The 19,247-nt window shown below is 37.3% G+C and overlaps 1 protein-coding gene across 1 annotated transcript; it reads left to right on the forward strand.

Annotated features, from left to right (window-relative positions):
• The first annotated feature begins 13,583 nt into the window (after nucleotides 1-13,583).
• On the forward strand, nucleotides 13,584-15,154 carry LOC116189368 (chlorophyll a-b binding protein 8, chloroplastic). The gene is made up of 3 exons (XM_031519009.1): nucleotides 13,584-13,839; nucleotides 14,224-14,285; nucleotides 14,369-15,154. The coding sequence occupies exons 1-3, from the start codon at nucleotides 13,699-13,701 to the stop codon at nucleotides 14,982-14,984; spliced, it is 819 nt and encodes a 272-aa protein (XP_031374869.1). The 5' UTR covers nucleotides 13,584-13,698; the 3' UTR covers nucleotides 14,985-15,154.
• Nucleotides 15,155-19,247: the final 4,093 nt, after the last annotated feature.

A 19,247-nucleotide genomic window follows, 5' to 3' on the forward strand; every position in this document is an offset into this window, starting at 1 on the left:
ATTGTCCCGTACCGTTTCCGGCTGGTGCAATTATGCCGGTCCCGTTTTGTACGCGAGAATTGAATGAAATGAAAATGAATGAATTTTGGCCAGGCACGGCGTGATAGCCCTATAAGTATTGTCAACGAGTCGACCCAACACGATAAGACCTAATGATTGAATAGATGACGATACATCGTTGTTGTGAGGATATTCTGTGGGTATCTTGTCTTGAAGTCAAAATAACAATACTGCATTTTATTTTCGTGTTTGCATGCTGTGTTGTGTTGCCAGCTGAGTATTTTATTACATGTCGAACTGGCATCTCATGGTTTATTAAGTTATAGTGTCCTGCCATGCCAAATGGGTCCGGTCCAACAACACAGGCGTATAATAATTAATGGCCCGTTTGATTTCGCAATCTGATTTTAACTCTAACTTTAACTCTACTCACTGTACAATAAAAGTCAACAACACAATTATTACTTTTTCATTTTTTTTCAATTTTTAACCATTTAATTCAATTTTTAATATTAATTATTTCAACTATTCATTACTTTTTTAACGATTCAACAATACAATCATTACTTTTTTTCAACTATTCGTTATTTTTTTCCCATTTTTTCTCATAATTCAACATCACAATCATTATAAATCAATTAAAATCAAAACTCAACTCAACTCAACTCTAAAACCAAACACACTATAAGTCATCCATCAACTTATAAAACTTCATCTCTTAATTAGAATTAGTTGATTATTCACTTAAATTAAATAATTATTCTATATTATATACCAATTGAAATAATGATAACTCATCCATTAATTTTAATTTATGATAAAAGTTTAAAATGGCAATCTCAAACCTCTTAATTAAAATTAATTGATTAATCACATAATTTCAAATGAGTCTAACATGTGAACTATATTTATATGCATAGCAAATGGAATAGTTAAGAAATACACAAAAAAAAAAATCAGCGCACGACCCAGGTTATATTTTGTCAGAGCTTCATATCATAGATGAAATTAAAATTTATACAACATTTGACAACTATGAAAATGAGTGCAAATGGATGTTATGTCTTTAGGTCGAATTTTGCCTCCTTATGTATCTTCAATAGTCACCCGGATATTCCTATATTTTGACGTTATAATGGCATCTCATTATCCATCAAAAGAAAAATCATCCAATTTTTAGATGTTGATTGAAATTTATAAATATTGATTTAAGTCTCAAAATTATTAATAACTCCTATATCAACATTATAAAATTACAAAAAAATTACAAAGAAATGGATTAAATAATGCATATATATAAGTAAAATTGTATCCTATTGTAATAAATGCTCTCTCATCAATAGAAAATTTATTTAAATAATATATTAAAAATTAAGAAAATTGATTTAATCAAATCAAGCCTAATTATGAAAATCCAATATCTTCTCGGTTTATTAGAAAATGCTCAATTCAAAAATTAAGTGACAATTAGGTATGCTAACAATTAATTGTTTAATTAGACATTAACCTAATTTCTATTATTATAAGGGTGAAATTATTATAATATATGAAATTCTGGTAATATAAAAATATAAAAATAATTATTATCATCAAATTTTGTATTCAAAAAAGGATTAATTACCTAAAAAACACAAACTTTTACATTTTATCAAATCTAGCACGAACTTTTTTTCTTGACCTAAAAATACACAAACTATCAATTTGATATCAATATTAGCACGCGCCAACTTTTTCATTAATTTAAATAGGAATTGTTAGCCACTACCACCAATCGAGGTACTCAGCGACCTCAGTATTCGCCGATGACTCTGTGGGGCAGTGGTGGCCTCCTGTGAGGCCTTTACTGCTCGATTTTTTTTGGGGGGAGGGGGGTAGAGAAAGAAAAGGAAAAGGGGTCGGCGGCGGGAACCTCATCAAAGGACTCCACCCCACAATTGGGGTCGCCGGGGACATATTGATATGATCCAGCTAGAGGACCCTTCGCACGGGCTTGAGGAAGAATCCCAAGATGACATGGTCGGGCATGAAGGCGAGCTTTGGGATAAGCATGTGCTAGCTAGAGCAAGTACAAGAGCACGAGCCAAGCGAATCCAACAAGCCATGCAAAGGCTGTTATTGCATGTCCATGGAGGAGAAGTCGAGCTCTTGGGCGAGCTGCATGTAGAACAAGAAGTCACGACCGTTCATATCCTATAAATTTATTTAGAAGATGATCCCAGTTCAAATAGCTGAATTTAGTTGTTTTTCAATAATTTAGGCCTATTTCATTTTTGGGTCCATTACATTTAGGATTTATTTTAGCCCAGTCCATTAGCCCAATTAAGTTATCAGTTTATCTTTATAAATAGGCATGTCGCCTCCCTAGAGAAGATAGATCAGTTTTCATTCAACTTTATGACAGAGATTTTCTCCGAGCTGTTGCTCAGCAACTTTGCGGATATCGCGAGTGTGATAACTTGTGATTCCCGACATTTATAATATTGGTTTCTAGCTCTTTATAGCTAGCGGGTCAATATTCCATATTATAGTATTGGTTTCTGGCTCTTTATAGTCAGCGGATCAATATTCCATATCCTTGAAACCTTCATTGGACGATTCCGAGTTTAATCTCATTCTATTATTGTTGGGTCTCGCGGCAGGTTCGTCGAGGTTCGTATCATTTGGTATCAGAGCTTTGGCTCCAATCCAGGTTTCACTTATCCTATTTCGTTTTTTTTATTATCCATTGTTCTTAGGGTTCGTAAATCGTTGATAGAAGTTGTAATTTTTGTTGGTTGATTTCAACTGTCCTGAAGAACCCTAAAATTTCAGTTTATCTTATTGGAAATCCCAAAAATAAAAAAATAAAGAAAATTCGTCAAAAAGATAATACAGAGAAAAAAAAGGAAAAAAAGAAAAGGAAAGAAAATAAAAAAGAAAATGAAAGAGCAATTGTTTGTGAAATTTTAACTTTTGGGGTGGAAGAAGCTTCCTTAAATATCATTATTAATCAAGTGAAGTAGGGAATTCCAAAGTTTCCTGTTAAATACAGTTGGAAAATCTAATATTGTTTCCTTTCAATTGAATATTTTCCTATCAAATTCCTTTCTTGTATCTTAAAATCATTCATTCCTTCCATTTCGATACTTTCCATAAATCTCTTGTTTCCTTATTCCCACAAATCTTCCTTGTACATCTCAGTTGTTTCGTTAACTTCATCTACCTTATTATTTCCTTTCTCATTTAGGTTTGGATCCTAAATTTGATTTCAATTTCTGAAATCAATGATTATAAATGCTTTGGGCTAATCAACTGATTTTACTTTTGCGATTGAATTGCTTAGTTTCTTCGGAACTTTGAGGAGAAAATCTAGAGATAAAAAAAAAACAAGAGTGGTGAGTATATCAGAGGGTAAAAGCCTAAAAATTGAGTGAAACACGAGTGTTGAGTGACATTAATTTGAGTGCAAACACGTGAGCGAGCGGTTGTGAGGTCTATCTCTATTTTCTAAAGTTTCACTTGCAGAATTCATCATGCCACAACCCACAAGAAAGCAGTGGAAATTATTAGAATAACGAAGAAACTGATTACAACATGATGATCCGAGATATGCAGCAACAATTTGAGCGCATGAATGTGATGGTTGATTTGATTTATGATCGATTGGAAAGGCGAGACAAGCAGATTGAACAGATGTTAGATGGCTGTCAGCACCCAATTTTGGTCGACCGGCTCCAGAGGGGCAGAATCGTCATTTTGCCACCCATAAGGGAAGTACTTCCGATTAATTACTCGAGTATTCGCGACTTTTTGGAAACAGCAAATTTTCCTAATTTTACAACAATTTTATGATTTTTTTTTCAAAAAATAACACTATTTGGGACGTTTTCGAATTTCGCGTACATCGACGTCAATCTTCAAAATCCGGGACAAAATTCGAGATTGAAAATAATTTTATCGCATAATATCGATCAACGAATTTTTCTGAGCACGATGGCGATCTCGAATTATTTTTTCAACGTCCGATCAAGAAGACGGAATTTTCAATTCGTACGCGCGTCGAATTCGAAAAAAAAAAACTGTCGGTCAGAAGTAAGTGACCGCTGCTTCTCCTTCATCATTTCTTTTCCTGTTCTTCTTCTTCCTCTTTTCTTCTTTTCTTTTTCTTTTCTTTTCTTCTTCTTCTTCTTCCTTGCAGGGACGCCTCCCGACCCGTGACCACTGCACCAGAGCCTGCCACACGCCACCTCTACACACACCGACTACTCTGTACACGCCAAGAGAACCGTGCACGCCATCTCTCTCTCTCTCTCTCTCAATTTTTCGGAACAAAACCCGCGGCTCGGGACTTGGAAAGGGGGACGACGAAGAAAAACCGAAAGCCCATTCTCTCGAAAAACTCTCGGCTCGATTTTTGGGGATTTTCTCAGCTCGAGTTCCGGATTGCCGGGCCGCGTCCCTCAGCTCAAACGCTGATTTTTTCGCCCACAGCTCGATCGGTTTTATTTTCCTTCAGCTCGCCCACAGCCACGGCCCCCTAGCTCCGAAACTCCCTCAGCTCCAGCTCTCTCTTCCTCTTCTCGCCCTCACGGTCTCCCTCGCCGAAACCCACAGCTCGTTTTTTTTCCTTCTTCGTCCTCGGCTCGTCTTCACAGACCGCGGCCGAGAGCTCGACCTCACGCCCGAGACCCGCAGCTCGACCTTTCACCCGAGACCCGCAGCTCCCGTTCTGCCCTTAGCTCCCTGCCCGACGCCTCGCCGCCCCAAGACCGTCCAAGCCGCACTCAGTGACCTCCCGGGGTCGGGTGGAACCGCACCGCCACCCGGATCGCATCCCTTCTCCTCGGTTTCCCTTTCGGCACTAACCGGGTCGATTCATTTTTTTATCCGGGTCGAACAGGTAACGCGGAATAGACACGCGCCGGCTCAGCCCGTGTCCAGCAGCCCAGCCCAGTCCAGCAGCCGCGAGCCAGTCCGGCCCACTACCCGCGGTCCAGTTAAGCCCAACAGCGGCCCATCGGCCCATTCGGCCCAGCACCAAATCCCAGGGGCCCCTCTCGGCCCAGCCCAGCCTTTCAAGATTCGGCCCAGTCCGACGAAATTTTCTTTTTTTATTTTTTTTATTTACAGAACCGCCCCTCAACTTTTCGAACTAGGTAAATTCCCGACTTAGTGGCATGTTTAGGGCTCCATTCCTGAATGTTTATGTTTGCTTGGATGAATATGATGTGAAATGAGCGTTATTGGGTCGTGTGGATGATCGGATTCGTCCTGAACTCAATTTTACGAACTTTTCTTTTTGTCTCATTTCAGTCCAGAGCACGCATTTTTATTTTTTCAGATCTGGCCCGAATTTTAAAATTATTTTCAGTCAAGTCCCGGCCATTTTAATATTCCCAGATCAGTCCTTGAAATCTCCAGAAATTTTCAAGCATCCCAAAGAACTTTTCAAGTTGTTTCAGTTCAGTCCCGGGGCCATTTTCGCCTTTTTCAAATCTGCCCCGAATTTTAAAATTATTTCCAGTCAAGTCTCGATCATTTCAATATTTCCAGATCAGTCCTCGAAATTTCCATAATTTTCTAAATTAGTTCCGAAACTTTTCGTATCGTTTCAGTTCAGTCCTTGGGGCATTTGTTCACTTCTCAGATCAGCCCGAACTTTCAAATTCGTTCCAAAGGAGTCCTGTGACATTTTCAGTAATTCTTACACAGTCCCCAATTGTCCAGAATTTTCAAATGAATCCCCAAAACTTTATCCGAATTTTCAAATCAGTCCCTGCTCTTTTAAAGTTGTTCAAATCAGTCCCTGGACATTTTCTAAAAATATTCAACCCTTACCTACTTGGATCCCCGATCGACAACATATGTGCCCCGTTTAAGTATTTTGTTCATGTAATTATATGTATACAACGTGATGATGCGTGCTCTTTACATGATTTTTTGCTTCCATTAGTCAGTGTCGTTTTATCGATTTCGTTAACATTATGATTGTGTATGCTTGTATGTGTTTATCATGATCATGGCGGCACCAATTGTGTAAATTTGTATGTTTGTCGTGCTTGACGTGTTAATGTGCTCTTGATCCATGTTTAAATGCTTTATTTTCTCGTTTTAATCGAAACCTCACATGAATCGGCTTAATTATGCAAACTCGACCTAAAATTAACTTTTAAATCCCAAGGTGGTCGGGAATTAGGATTAGCATCGGATAGTCTATCAATGATCGGTTCGACGGTCTGAAACCCGCATATTTAGAGCATTTAGCAAAAACATTAATTAATTTAATCAATAATTCCACTAACGGGTAATTGGGACGTTCACGCGATTAATTAAATCACTTGACCCTAATAATTTTGCACGAATTGGTAATAAACCGGTAACACGCGTCGATAGATTGCAAACATGCGTTGGTGCGTCTCAAAACTTGCAAATTTTATAAAACTCGAGACACGTGGTTCGATGTGACTTGGATGTCTAGGAAGGACTTGCGCGTCTTGACTCGAGGCCTCACCTGATTTTAGGAAACTCAGGTCGGGACGTGAAAGTTTTTCTTAGATCACTTCCGGATAGATTAACCGATCTTTTGGCTTTTTTAGGGTTCTTGACAACCCTGGAAGTTCCAGGGGATCGGTTAGCGCCGGTCACAAGCCGAGGTGGCCCGCACCGCGTAATCTCTCTTTCCCGAAAATGATTTTTACCTCGAGGGCAAAATCGTCTATTTGCAACTTAGCGACACTTCTAGGGTTAGAATAAGAGAAACATTACGGTATCATGGTAGGGATGGGCTACCTGTCTAGGCGCAGATGAGCTTTTGTTATTCTAGCATAGTCTCGGGTAGTTAGTTCGGGTGGATTCACTCAAAATACAAATACCGGACTAATTGTGTACTTGGTTAAGACAAAAATGGGCAATAGCGGGTTAGGCACTAGGTTCTAAGGTTTACGGGCGGAATCCATATTCTGTAATAACCTGTAACAACCGCAGTGTCACAATATAGAACAATCCTAAAAGCAACCTACAAACACAAGACCTAACTACAGACGTCACGTCTGTCAGGTTCTCGGAAAATAATGCCGAATGCAAAATACCTTCCCAAGGCGATCCTTGATCGATTCACACCTTGTACCCATTTTGTTTGCTTTAGGGTAGGATTTGCATGCCAAGATACCCCGGTTAATAATCGATTAATTCACGTAAACTCGGCAATAACAAAACCCCATTGTTTGTTTACTTGTACCTCCTTGTTACATTCTTGCACTTGTTTGTTATGCGGATCGAGCCCAATCCTTTAGGACACGATTCATAGGGGGTCCAACGCCCCAACCGTAGATCACGGGGTCCAACCCCCTAACACTGAGCGTGCATCTTAATTTCAATTCAAGTCTTTTCAAACCACACGGTGAGCACGAGTGGAATAATAACCGAACGCGAACCGATCGGAATTCAGTTGTTGTAATTTTTATTTTATTTATTTGAGATGACAATGTAAGGATTTATGTTGTACATTTATTCATGTAAGAATCCCGGTCGGAGAGTGGATGGTCGGAGTGTTTCTTCGAATTTACGGTGTCAAAACGCGCAAGATGAGAGGAACTTAATTAAGCGGTAATTAAATTAAAATGGCAAGCCTAGACAAGTTAGAGTACCGATAGGGCGTGCGAGATATAGGCTCACATGTAACAGAACCCCCGAATTCAGAACCTCGGGTTTCGCAAACCATATGCCTTAGCAATTAGGTGTACCCCGTACCCCTAGATCCGGATAACTTGCCGACCCTCGACCTTCGAGTCGTAAAATGGCAAGTGGCGACTCCTTCTCACGTGCGTTTGTCGCGCGTCCTCGGGAAGGTGGACACTCCCAAGCCGCGTTGCACCAGGCGCACGCACGCGTGCCCCGACGAGATGAAATTCGGGTGCGCACAATGGCTATGACAAAGCTTCCGATTCATCTTCTTGTAAATTGAAGTGGGGTTCTTTGATGAAGAAAGAAGAGAAAATAGCTTTGAAGTCAATCAAAGAGAAACCCACAACCAAGTTTCAACCCGATGGCAATGAGAAGGGTCATATTGCTTCTCAATTCCTGGACAGCGATGGTCGAAACGCAACGCTATTGCCGCTTCCACCTAACCAAATGGATGAAGAGCAACTTCAAATCAAGCATTCCATCGGCGTGAAAAGTGAGGAATTCAAGAATGTCTTTCTCGAGCAAATGCCTTCAGAACAGTCACCAATCAAGTCGATTGTCATAGATTCGAGAATGAATCCTTTTGAAGAGAGGGGGGAATGATATGATCCAGCTAGAGGACCCTTCGCAGGGGCTTGAGGAAGAATCCAAAGATGACAGGGTTGGGCATGAAGGCGAGCTTTGGGATAAGCATGTGCCAGCTAGAGCAAGTACAAGAGCACGAGCCAAGCGAATCCAACAAGCCATGCAATGGTTGTTATTGCATGTCCACGGAGGAGAAGTCGAGCTCTTGGGCGGGCTGCATGTAGAACAAGAAGCCACGACCATTCATATCCTATAAATTTATTTAGAAGATGGTCCCAGTTTAAATGGCCGAATTTAGTTGTTTTTCAATAATTTGGGTCTATTTCATTTTTTGGGCTCATTACATTTAGGATTTATTTTACCCAGTCCATTAGCCCAATTAGATTATTAGTTTCTCTATATAAATAGGCATGTGGCATCCCTAGAGAAAATAGATCAGTTTTCATTCAACTTTGTGACAGATATTTTCTCCGAACTGTTGCTCAGCAACTTTGCGGATATAGCAAGTGTGATAACTTATAATTCCCGATATTTATAATATTAGTTTCTAGCTTTTTATACCTAGCAGGTCAATATTCCATATTATAATATTGGTTTCTGGCTCTTTATAGTTAGCAGATCAATATTCCCTATCCTTGAAACCTTCATTGGACGATTCTGGGTTTGATCTCATTCTATTTTTATTGGGTCTCGCAGCAGGGTCGTCGAGGTTCGCATCACATATCTCAACACAGACTCTCTCGATTGAGGTCCGGTGGCCACCGTTGACGTCTCACCGATAAAAAAAATGACATCATGCAAATATTGATAACAAATTGATAGTTTCTGTATTTTTAGATTAAGAAAAAAAGTTCGTGCTAAAAATTGATAAAAAGTGAAAAATTTATGCTTTTTTAGGTAATTAATCCTTTAAAAAGTATGTAACCAGTTTTGTGTGAATATCTATAAAAATATGCATATAATACAATTATTAGATAAATATATAATGTATTGAGACCATCAGTTGGAAAATATTTATAGAACCGTTGAAAAATAGTCTAATTTTATTAAATGATTATAGAGTGAAACTTCAAATTAACTTCGAGCATATTTTATTATAAGGGTAAAATTGTTGTAATATGTGAATCATTGTATACAGAAAACATAAATTGTATATTTGAAATAGAATGTCATCAAATTTTGTATTTTAAAAATATATAACCAAATTTGTTTGAATATCTATAAAAATATGCAAATTATACATTGATCGATTAGATAAATATATAATGCATTGAGATCATTAGTTAAAAAATATTTATCGAACCATTCAAAATTAGTGTAATTTTATTAATTGATTATTGAATGAAACTTTGAATTTACTGGCAACATATTTTATTGTGTTAAAGAACAAATATATATTTCAAAAATCAGAACAATTGTTATCAGAAATGATAAGTGTGTGTGTGTGTTAATATGAACATATATATAAAACACCAAATGATATAAACACTTAAAAGATGATGATATATAGAATTTCTAAAATTATCATGATCTTATAAGAGAACAAATTTATAATTTAATGCTACTAACTGATAAAAAATAAAAATATAAAGATAAGGATTATAAACAATGTTTTAAAAATACAAATTTATATTCTATTTACATAAATTTATAGTAACAGATAATTTAAAATTTTGATGCATATTAATTGAAAAGAAATTATTATTATAATAAGTTTTATTAAAAAATTATTGAAGATTATTATTTACATTAAAATTAAAAGTTTAAAATTATTATCATTTTGTATAAGATAATTGGTGTTTAAAAATATAAATAATTACTATAAAAATGATATCGAGATATATGAACATAAATCCATGCAATGCAAGTGACAAAAAAACTATTATATAAGTATTTTTATTTATGATTTTACAATGCATCTAAAATTAATGCAATAACTAAAAAGTAGAAAAAAATAAGTAAAATATTTAATGAGTTAATGTTGGGTTTCTAGTGTGATAATCTTGGTTTTTAGAACTCCAAATGCTGCTAAATCAACCAAGAGACACAAATCAAACGAACATGCAACAATGCATTCATGCTGCTAGCTATTTTGTCCTTTTTTCAGGTTCCGATCTTCGCGTGCCGGTGTCACTGCTTGTAGCACAATCCACTTGACACGGCTTCGAATTTTCCATAGCAATCAAGAAGATAGATGGTCATTGGCCTCCTCGTGCCTTGTCAGCTGAGCGTCCACGATGGCATACACGGGCACCAATAATCGTCTCGATCGTAACCGCTCTCAACCTGATCCAGTCCTCTTGCTCTCTCTAGATTTCTAACTGTGTGGGTAATTATTGTGTGTCTTAATCAACTGTCAACTAAATCTAGAGTCTCCTGTTATATACATATACTAGTGATAAACTAACGTCTTGCTTCGGACAATATCATCTTTTTGAGGCCCACATTTTTGCTTAATATATTTTGTAATACATATCCAAAAAGTACATAATATTTTGATGCAATTATGTGTCACAACAATAAAATTAAGATATTATTTTTATATAACATTGGCACATACTAAAAGGATAGTGGCATTTCGTTTTTACTAAATCTATTATTTTTACACATTATTGCGACTTAATAATGAAAGTATAGCATTGGATCATATAACTTCATATAGAAAAAAGGAGATTAAATATATATAGATTAAATTGTAATACATATTACATTTATTAATAAAATGAGGATGTTGTGGTTTTATCCAAAAAATATATTAAATAGGAGATTTTAAATTTGATTCTCACCAGTGAAACTTTTATTCTAATTTATAGATGTCATTTGTAACGAGCAAAAGAAAATATTGAAATATGAAATCGAAAAGAAAACGTGAAAAATAGTTTTTAGACTTTTCCCTTAGTTTAAGTCTTTCTTTAAATTGTTCCTTTTTTTATAAATAAAAAAGTGGAGAGTAAGAAACTCTAATTTTATTTTTGGTATGAACCATTTTATCCGGAAGTCCAATTAGATCCCGATTAATTCAGTCCAACCGAGTTGGCTTATTAAGGGTTAAAGCTCTTCTATCGTGGATTTTCTCCATTTACAAGACTCGAATTCGATATATTGCTTAAGGAGAATAAGCGTCGAACCACTTGAAATAATCCACGTTGCTTTTAAAGTGTATTTTTATTACATAATGATGTGGCTAAAAGAGAGCCACCTTTGTAACTCTCATTTAGCTTAAAGATAAAGATATGGATTTAAGAATGAGCAGGCCAAGTCCAAATTGCCTAAGTAAAGCCCATGTTTCGAGTTCTCTAAGGTGCATTTAGTACATGAGAATGGAATAAAATATGTTATAAAATGCACATGAGAATGGAATAAAATATGTTATATAGAGGATGATATGTAATGATATTGAGAAATTTTTGAGTATAACAATATGAGGGAACATAATTATAACATAGGACTTTCTTTTTCTTTTTTTTTTCCTATCGAAGTGTCATTATAAATATACTATTAAATATATGAAATTAAAATAAAATATATGATACATATAAAAAAAAGTAATTGAGAAATACTTTTCTTATATGAGCGAATGTTAATGACATCAAATTGAAGCAAAAAGGTTATCGCGAGAAAATGCTTTTTTCAGCCTCACATTAGTGGCATCAAATGAGGAAATGGAGTGAAAGATGAGATGTTTATTTTAAACCCTTTATATTCCTACACCCTAAACGGAATTTAATGGTGTGTTTGATTTCAGAATTAAAGTAACTTTGATTTTGATTGTGAAAAAAGACAAATGATTATGTAGTGTATTAAGTTAAAGTTAAAGTTAAAATTTTTGACTTGAGAAATATGTATTTTTGTTGTGTAATGTGTTGAGTTAAAGTTAAAGTTAAAATTTTTGTGATTTTAATTGCGAAACCAAACGGAGCATAAGAGTCGAACTAATCATATAGAGATTGTGTACTTATACCAAGATAATGCGATTGTCACTTTAAAACATGCAATCAAATGTGACGATATCTAGCCCAAATAATTTAAATGCAAGATTTATCATCAATGTAAATTGATTTTGCCCCATCCTAAATGCCTTCTTACAGTCGTCGTTGTGTTCAAAATCCCTGCTCTGCTTTACCCAAGAAGAAACATCCGAATTTGAGGTACATTGCACCTAATTATACAATTATTTCTTACATATACATATAAGCATGGACATGGGTAAGGATTCATTTTACTATTGGTTTGGGAGTTTTGTTGCTAAATATAAATGCTGAAAAATAAGTACTAATTTTAGAATAAGCAAAAGCATTTGGGAGGTAACGATTGAAAACTGCTGAAAGTAAAAAGTATAAATATATTAATACTTGAAACATAATAAGTAGAAACATATTTTATAAGCACCTATTAACCTGTTTGAGAAAATCATGTTTATAACGTAATTTCGATCCAAACCATGGTTTTAAAAACTCTCACAAAATACCAAATCTGCTTCAAATTATAAGAAAAAGTGATTATGAAACCTTCCATCGCACTTTTAAATGAACTCTTAGTGGGTCAACTTTAGCCAAGGATGGACGTATGATTTTAACTAGGAGGAGGTCTTTGAAAAAACGAATAAAAATATATATTTTTCAAATTAAGGGTTGCAAATGTAAAGGATTTCATTAAAATTTTAAAAATTAAACATAAATTTTCTAACAAAATTATAATTTTAAGGAGTGTGACCTTGGTTTTTCTTTTTTCTGTTAGAATTATGCCCAAAAGATTTTTGGATAAAATATTCTTTGATAATTTTATAAGCGAATATAATTAATTTCGAAAGATTTTGTTTAATTTCCAATTTTTTTTAAACCGAAAGATTTCATTTAAAAGATTTTATTGATAATATATAATAGAAAATAATAAAATTAAAAAATTTCATTAAAAAATTCGAAAATTTTTTATTATAAAACGAAACGTTCAGAAACGATCTGACTGATCCAGATTGTACCTTCCTTCCTCAACACCCTCGATCCATTCTCCTTTTTTAGCCCAAACAATTAGAAGGGGACGCTGCTCTGAGTTGTTGGCTGACGTGTCAGCTGAATGACATGTCAGCTAGTGAGCACATAGTGGCGCAGTAACTGCCACGTGGTGCCGAAAAAATCTGCAAACAGCCCACAGAACAGAGACGACGATATCACCTTATCCGAGTAAAAATGCCACGTGTACAATCCTAGTTGGCCGACCAGATCCGATCCTCATCCACCCAACCTCTCCCTCGCCCTTCCCCAGCTATCAGCCATGGATTTTCAGATACCCCGCGGGGCCCACTTCTGCTCTCTCTGTGGCTGTTCTTCTTCCATGGCTTAACTACGAAGCCCATGGCAGATCAGTTCTCTGTTCTACCATCTCTCTCTCTCTCTCTCTCTCTCTCTCTCTGTCTGTGGTGGTGTGATTAGTTAGGAAGAGAGGAAAGGAGATATGGCAACGCAGGCTTTGGTCTCGTCCTCCCTGACATCCTCGGTAGAGTCTGCCCGGCACTTGCTCGGGGCGAGCAAGCCCCTCCCGTCCCCCCGGAGGGCCTCCTTCGTCGTCAGGGCCGCCTCCACTCCTCCAGTCAAGGTCTCTCTATCTCACCGATCTTCGCAGTAAATGTCTAGCATTTTACATCGTCAATGAAATGAACAGACTGTTTTCTTGCATCACATGGTACTCTTCTTCTTGGTGCTTCGTTAGTAGTAGAACAATCAATGAGTAGAGAAAGCAAGAGAATGGCTGGAAATTAGCATCCAATGTTATTGAAAGTTAGCCGAAAAGTTAATAATAATTCCATGAGTTTATAAGACGCGCGGTTGGATACTATCACTTAACTTTTAAGCTTTTGAATTTGCGTGTCGGTTCAATCACTTTACATAGCCCGGAGAAATTTTTTGATGACATCAGAATTTCCAAAACCGAATCAAGCGATGACGCATTTGTTTGATTTAAATTATGTTTTACTTCCAGCAAGGAGGAGACCGACAATTGTGGTTTGCATCAAAGCAGAGTCTCAGCTACTTGGACGGCAGGTAAAATTAATACCGCACCAGAAATATGTATTTATTGTATTTATTGTATTTAACTTTTGTTATTATCTTTCCTTCATTGACAGCCTACCTGGTGACTATGGATTTGACCCATTGGGCCTCTCAGACCCTGAGGGAACCGGTGGCTTCATCGAGCCCAGGTGGCTCGCCTACGGGGAGGTCATCAACGGTCGCTATGCTATGCTTGGGGCTGTCGGGGCCATTGCCCCTGAGATCCTGGGCAAGGCTGGCCTGATCCCGCCAGAGACCGCCCTTCCTTGGTTCAAGACGGGAGTGATCCCGCCTGCCGGGACCTACAACTACTGGGCCGACCCCTACACATTGTTTGTTCTGGAGATGGCTCTGATGGGCTTTGCCGAGCACCGGAGATTCCAGGACTGGGCCAAGCCCGGCTCAATGGGCAAGCAGTACTTCCTAGGTCTCGAGAAGGGGCTGGGAGGGTCGGGCGACCCTGCCTACCCTGGCGGGCCCTTCTTCAACCCGCTTGGGTTTGGGAAGGATGAGAAGTCGATGAAGGACCTGAAGCTGAAGGAGGTGAAGAACGGGAGGTTGGCCATGTTGGCGATATTGGGATACTTCATCCAAGCGCTGGTGACCGGCGTCGGGCCCTACCAAAACCTGCTCGACCACTTGGCCGACCCGGTCAACAACAACATTTTGACTAACCTCAAGTTCCACTAGGGCTTCTAATCTCGTATTCTACGGGGAATTTGAGGGGGAAGGGGTTCTTGCTGGGTCGTCCGTTCTCTCCTTTTTAATCTGTTCTCCTCTCATTGTAAAATCATGTGAAAAGAGACATTCTTGTAATATGTGGAAAAAGAAAATGACATGGCATGGCGTATTATGCTAAATAGCTAGAGTCGTAATTCCTGCACTATCTGGTTGAATGGTTCTTAGACAGTAATTCGTTCCTACCCGATTGGTGAACACAAGAACTCCGGTCTGAACCAACGCACACATCTGAAATCTTGTTTTTTATGGAAGGATTTAACCCTTTCTAGACAAACACTATCATCTCATTTAATTACCAGACAAATATTATTGATTCAGCGGTATCGACAGGAAAATATTAAAGAGTGACATAAGAATTGCAAGATTGGCATTTGACGAGAAGGAATGAGATTATGGTAAAGACATAACTCTCCTGTGGATACTTTGTGTTTATATATACAAAGCAGAGACGGAGATAGAGAACAGAGCAGGATGAGACTCTCATTCAAATTCGGAATTTTCTTCACTTGCAAGAAATTGATTTGATATTTCTTATTGTATGACTTGTTCGGGTCCTAATTGCTCGGCCAAATCAAATTTCAAGCTTAGCTTTCCCGAGGTTAATTAACCAAAAAAACATGATTTTACACTTTTTCTTAAATATAGCATGACCTTTAAAAAATAACACAATAAGACAAGATTTTTGTATTTTTTCCTAAATATAGCATGACATTTGCAGAGTAACATATAAATGCACGACCTTTGCACTTTTATCTTAAATATATCACGACCTTTAAAAAATAGCAGAGAAATGTACGACTTTCAGTTGAGCTGCGATTCTAGCACAACGTCAATTATTCCGTCAAATGTAAAGATAAAAGATAGTGAGAGTTAACGATGCAATGTGGTACAACATGATTGAATGAATGGCGCCTGGTACCATTAGCTCCATGTTAGCTGTTATCGTCCAATCATGTGGGGTCTACTCGTGTAATCATGTTCTGTCACGTGGCACTATTAGCTCCACGTTAGCTGTTATCGTTACAATTTGATTGAATAATAATGAGCAGCTAAACCTAAAGGTTGTGCTATATTTAAGAAAAAGTGTAAAGTTCGTGTCTTTTTATGCTACTCTCCAAAGGCTGTGCTACTTTCAGGAAAAAAATGTAAAGGTCGTGCATTTCTGCACTACTTTTCAAATTTCGTACTATATTTATAAAAGGGAAAAGTACAAAAACTCTCAATGTGATTTGAGCTTGAGACAAATTGAACCATGTAATTTTTCGAGGGATAAATAACACATTGTGATTCACTTCTTGAGACATAATGGACCTCACCACTAATTTTTTTGTCACTTTTGCTCCTCAAACTTTTCTTTTTGTCATTATTATCTTGAAAACTTTCAATTTTTTTGCAAATTGATCCTAAAATTCGAGAAAAAAAAATGAAGGAGCTTGGGCAGCTGGCCGGCAACCCCAACCCCACCATCGAGGTTGCCGACGCCCACAGAGAATGCCAAAAACCTCGAGGGTGGGATCAGGTCATCGATTGGTGGCCCTAGCCCCTAAATTGACCGGGATCTCAAACTCAAGATCCTGATCAATTCGAGGGCGAGGGCCGCCAATCTACAGCCCCGACCCACCTCCATGGTCACCGGCATCCTTTGTGGGTGCATGCGACCAAGGTGGTAGGGTCGGGGTTACTGATTGGCGGCCTAGCCCTTTTTCCTTTTTTTTTTCCAAATTTTTAGACCAAATTGAAAATAAAAAAGTAAAAAAGTTTAAGGATAATAATGACAAAAAGAAAAGTTTGAGGACCAAAAGTGATGAAAAATTAACAATGAGGTCAATTATGTCTTACGAAGTGAACCACATGGTATTATTTGTCCCTCGAAAAATCACAGGGTCCAATTTATCATAAGCTCAAATTACAATGGAATTTTTATATTTTTCCCTTTATTAAAAAGTGTAAATTTCGCGATTTTTTAGACGATTAAGCCCTTTCCCAATTGTAAATTGATTTGCTTCACTTTTTATTTTTATTAATTATTTTTTGATTATGTAGATATTTTTGGGTTGAATGAATGGATTTATGTAGATTTTGGTTTCCTATTCTTCTGACCGGTTGCTCCAACTGTCGTGATTACAGCCAGAGAAGAGATTGTGACAATTCAGAGTCCCAATTCACAATATGGCTGATCGCATCAATTAGTAATAACAGAACTAGATAGTGGCTGGCCCCTTTTATATACCAAAGGCAATGTTTAAGTAATTCTTACACGTTCATGTGGATAAGAAAAAAAATTAAACCGACCATAACATATAAAGGAATGAACTACGAAGGAAACACCGGCAATACTAAGCAATTCTGGTTTATCCGTACAACCTGCAGTGATAAGGTTCTCTAGTCTGCCTAGCTAGTGATCCATCCTTCCCTTAAAAAGTCTTGTATTTGGCCTTAGATGGCTTTCCTCATGCTTTAGTTCAGTAGAAAACCTCCATAACTATAAGGCTGTCGCTGCTCCTTTTCTTCGGTTGGTCATTTGAATGTCTTCAATCGGTTTTCCTTAAGAAAGTAAAAAAAAACTAGAGGTCTATCCGTGCTACATATGAATAGTTCGATATATATACTCTCACATTATCCTTGGAAGGCGTAATTATATTTTGTTGACATCAGTGTAATTAATTTTGAAATTTTATTGAAAATTTAAAATTAAGAACTACAAAAAAAGGAAAAAGGAAAAAGGAACAAAGAAAGGAACCTTTAAAAATGAAACCCTCGCAGGCGTAACAATTAGAGAGTGATAAAGAGCAAAAAGGAAGTGAAAAATGGGTAAGTGGAGTGATAATTTTTTGATAAAATTACTTATTTGTCCTTAATGTAATTATTGTAATTAGTTGAGCATAATCAATCATGGATAATCTGGGAAGATGAAAGTGAGATGAAGGGAATATTTAGACTTTATGATGGTAGAGATAAACAAAAGATTTATTGTATTATTATTATTATTATTATTATTGTTAGTGTTTACATCCGTCTTTTGCACCTAGCGTAGGTTGCGGAGCCCGTGATCCATGTAGTACTTTATCGAACTCAATTGGTAAAATTCATACCTAATTAGAGGTCCACGAGACAACATCATTTGTTCGACATACAAAGGAGCACAAGTAAGGAAGTAACCCATGATCAAATTCTCAAACCGGACCCGAGATACCACGGCACAACCCATTTGGATAGCTGTGGTGGCATGGCAATTGAAGGAGTTTAGGGAATTTCTTAGCTTGTCTGATCAGATGGGAAATAGCTGAGGACACATGGCTGGCAGCCCTCAAGATCCTTTCCAAGACAAGACCCACACATGTACTTGGACGCATTCATGCATAGAGATGGCAGCTAATGAGCCATTTCTTAGCATAATCAATTGAACATGAGAATGGCTAGACACGAAAGGAAGGTATTTTACATGAGGAAAGTACGAAAATTCTTTCCTATGTGAGGTGGATGTGGGCATGAAGGCAAGAAGACAAGGCTGGCATCTCAACTTAACAGCCATGGATTGTTGCTTTGGATGATTGTTCATATCTTTGGGAATTACCTATATATTGGCATTCATACTGGCCAATATTAAGTAATTTTCCTAGGATTAACTAGAGTAGTGTTTATTTCCTAGTCTCTAGCGAGTAGATAAGGAACTTAGTTTATAGTTTCCTAGTTCCGTTCATTTCATTAGAATAAGTCGAAACTTGCTTTATTTGGATCTCCTAGGTCTGACCCTATAAAAGCAAGAAGAGGCACTCATTGTAAGGCTCCCTGCAACAAACACACAAACCGACTTAATGTCTCTTATCTTTACATTACCTTTACGTTACCTGCATCTTCAATACACAGAACTACCTTTTCAACACTATCCCTTCCGCTCGTGCACCCTTTCATATCTATATTACACGCATATCTACATTACATGCACTCGCATCTATATACCTTACTTGCTCGCACTTTACAATTTCTATCGGAGCCATTGACTTCCTTGATTTCTTTCCACCATCCCTCGTTTCCGAGTAGGACTGGTTCGTACTTCAGTTTCAGCTTCAAGGTTGATTCCTTTACTTACATTCATCTCGGCTTCCAGGTTGAGCTTTTACCTTTCGGCTGCTTCAAACGAGCTATCCATACCTTCTGCTTCTTCTAGCAAGCAAGCTGCAACCATTTGACGCTGGCTACTTGGCCACCCAT

This window comes from Punica granatum, chromosome 8 (assembly GCF_007655135.1).
Source record: "Punica granatum isolate Tunisia-2019 chromosome 8, ASM765513v2, whole genome shotgun sequence".
Taxonomy (NCBI): Eukaryota; Viridiplantae; Streptophyta; class Magnoliopsida; order Myrtales; family Lythraceae; genus Punica; species Punica granatum.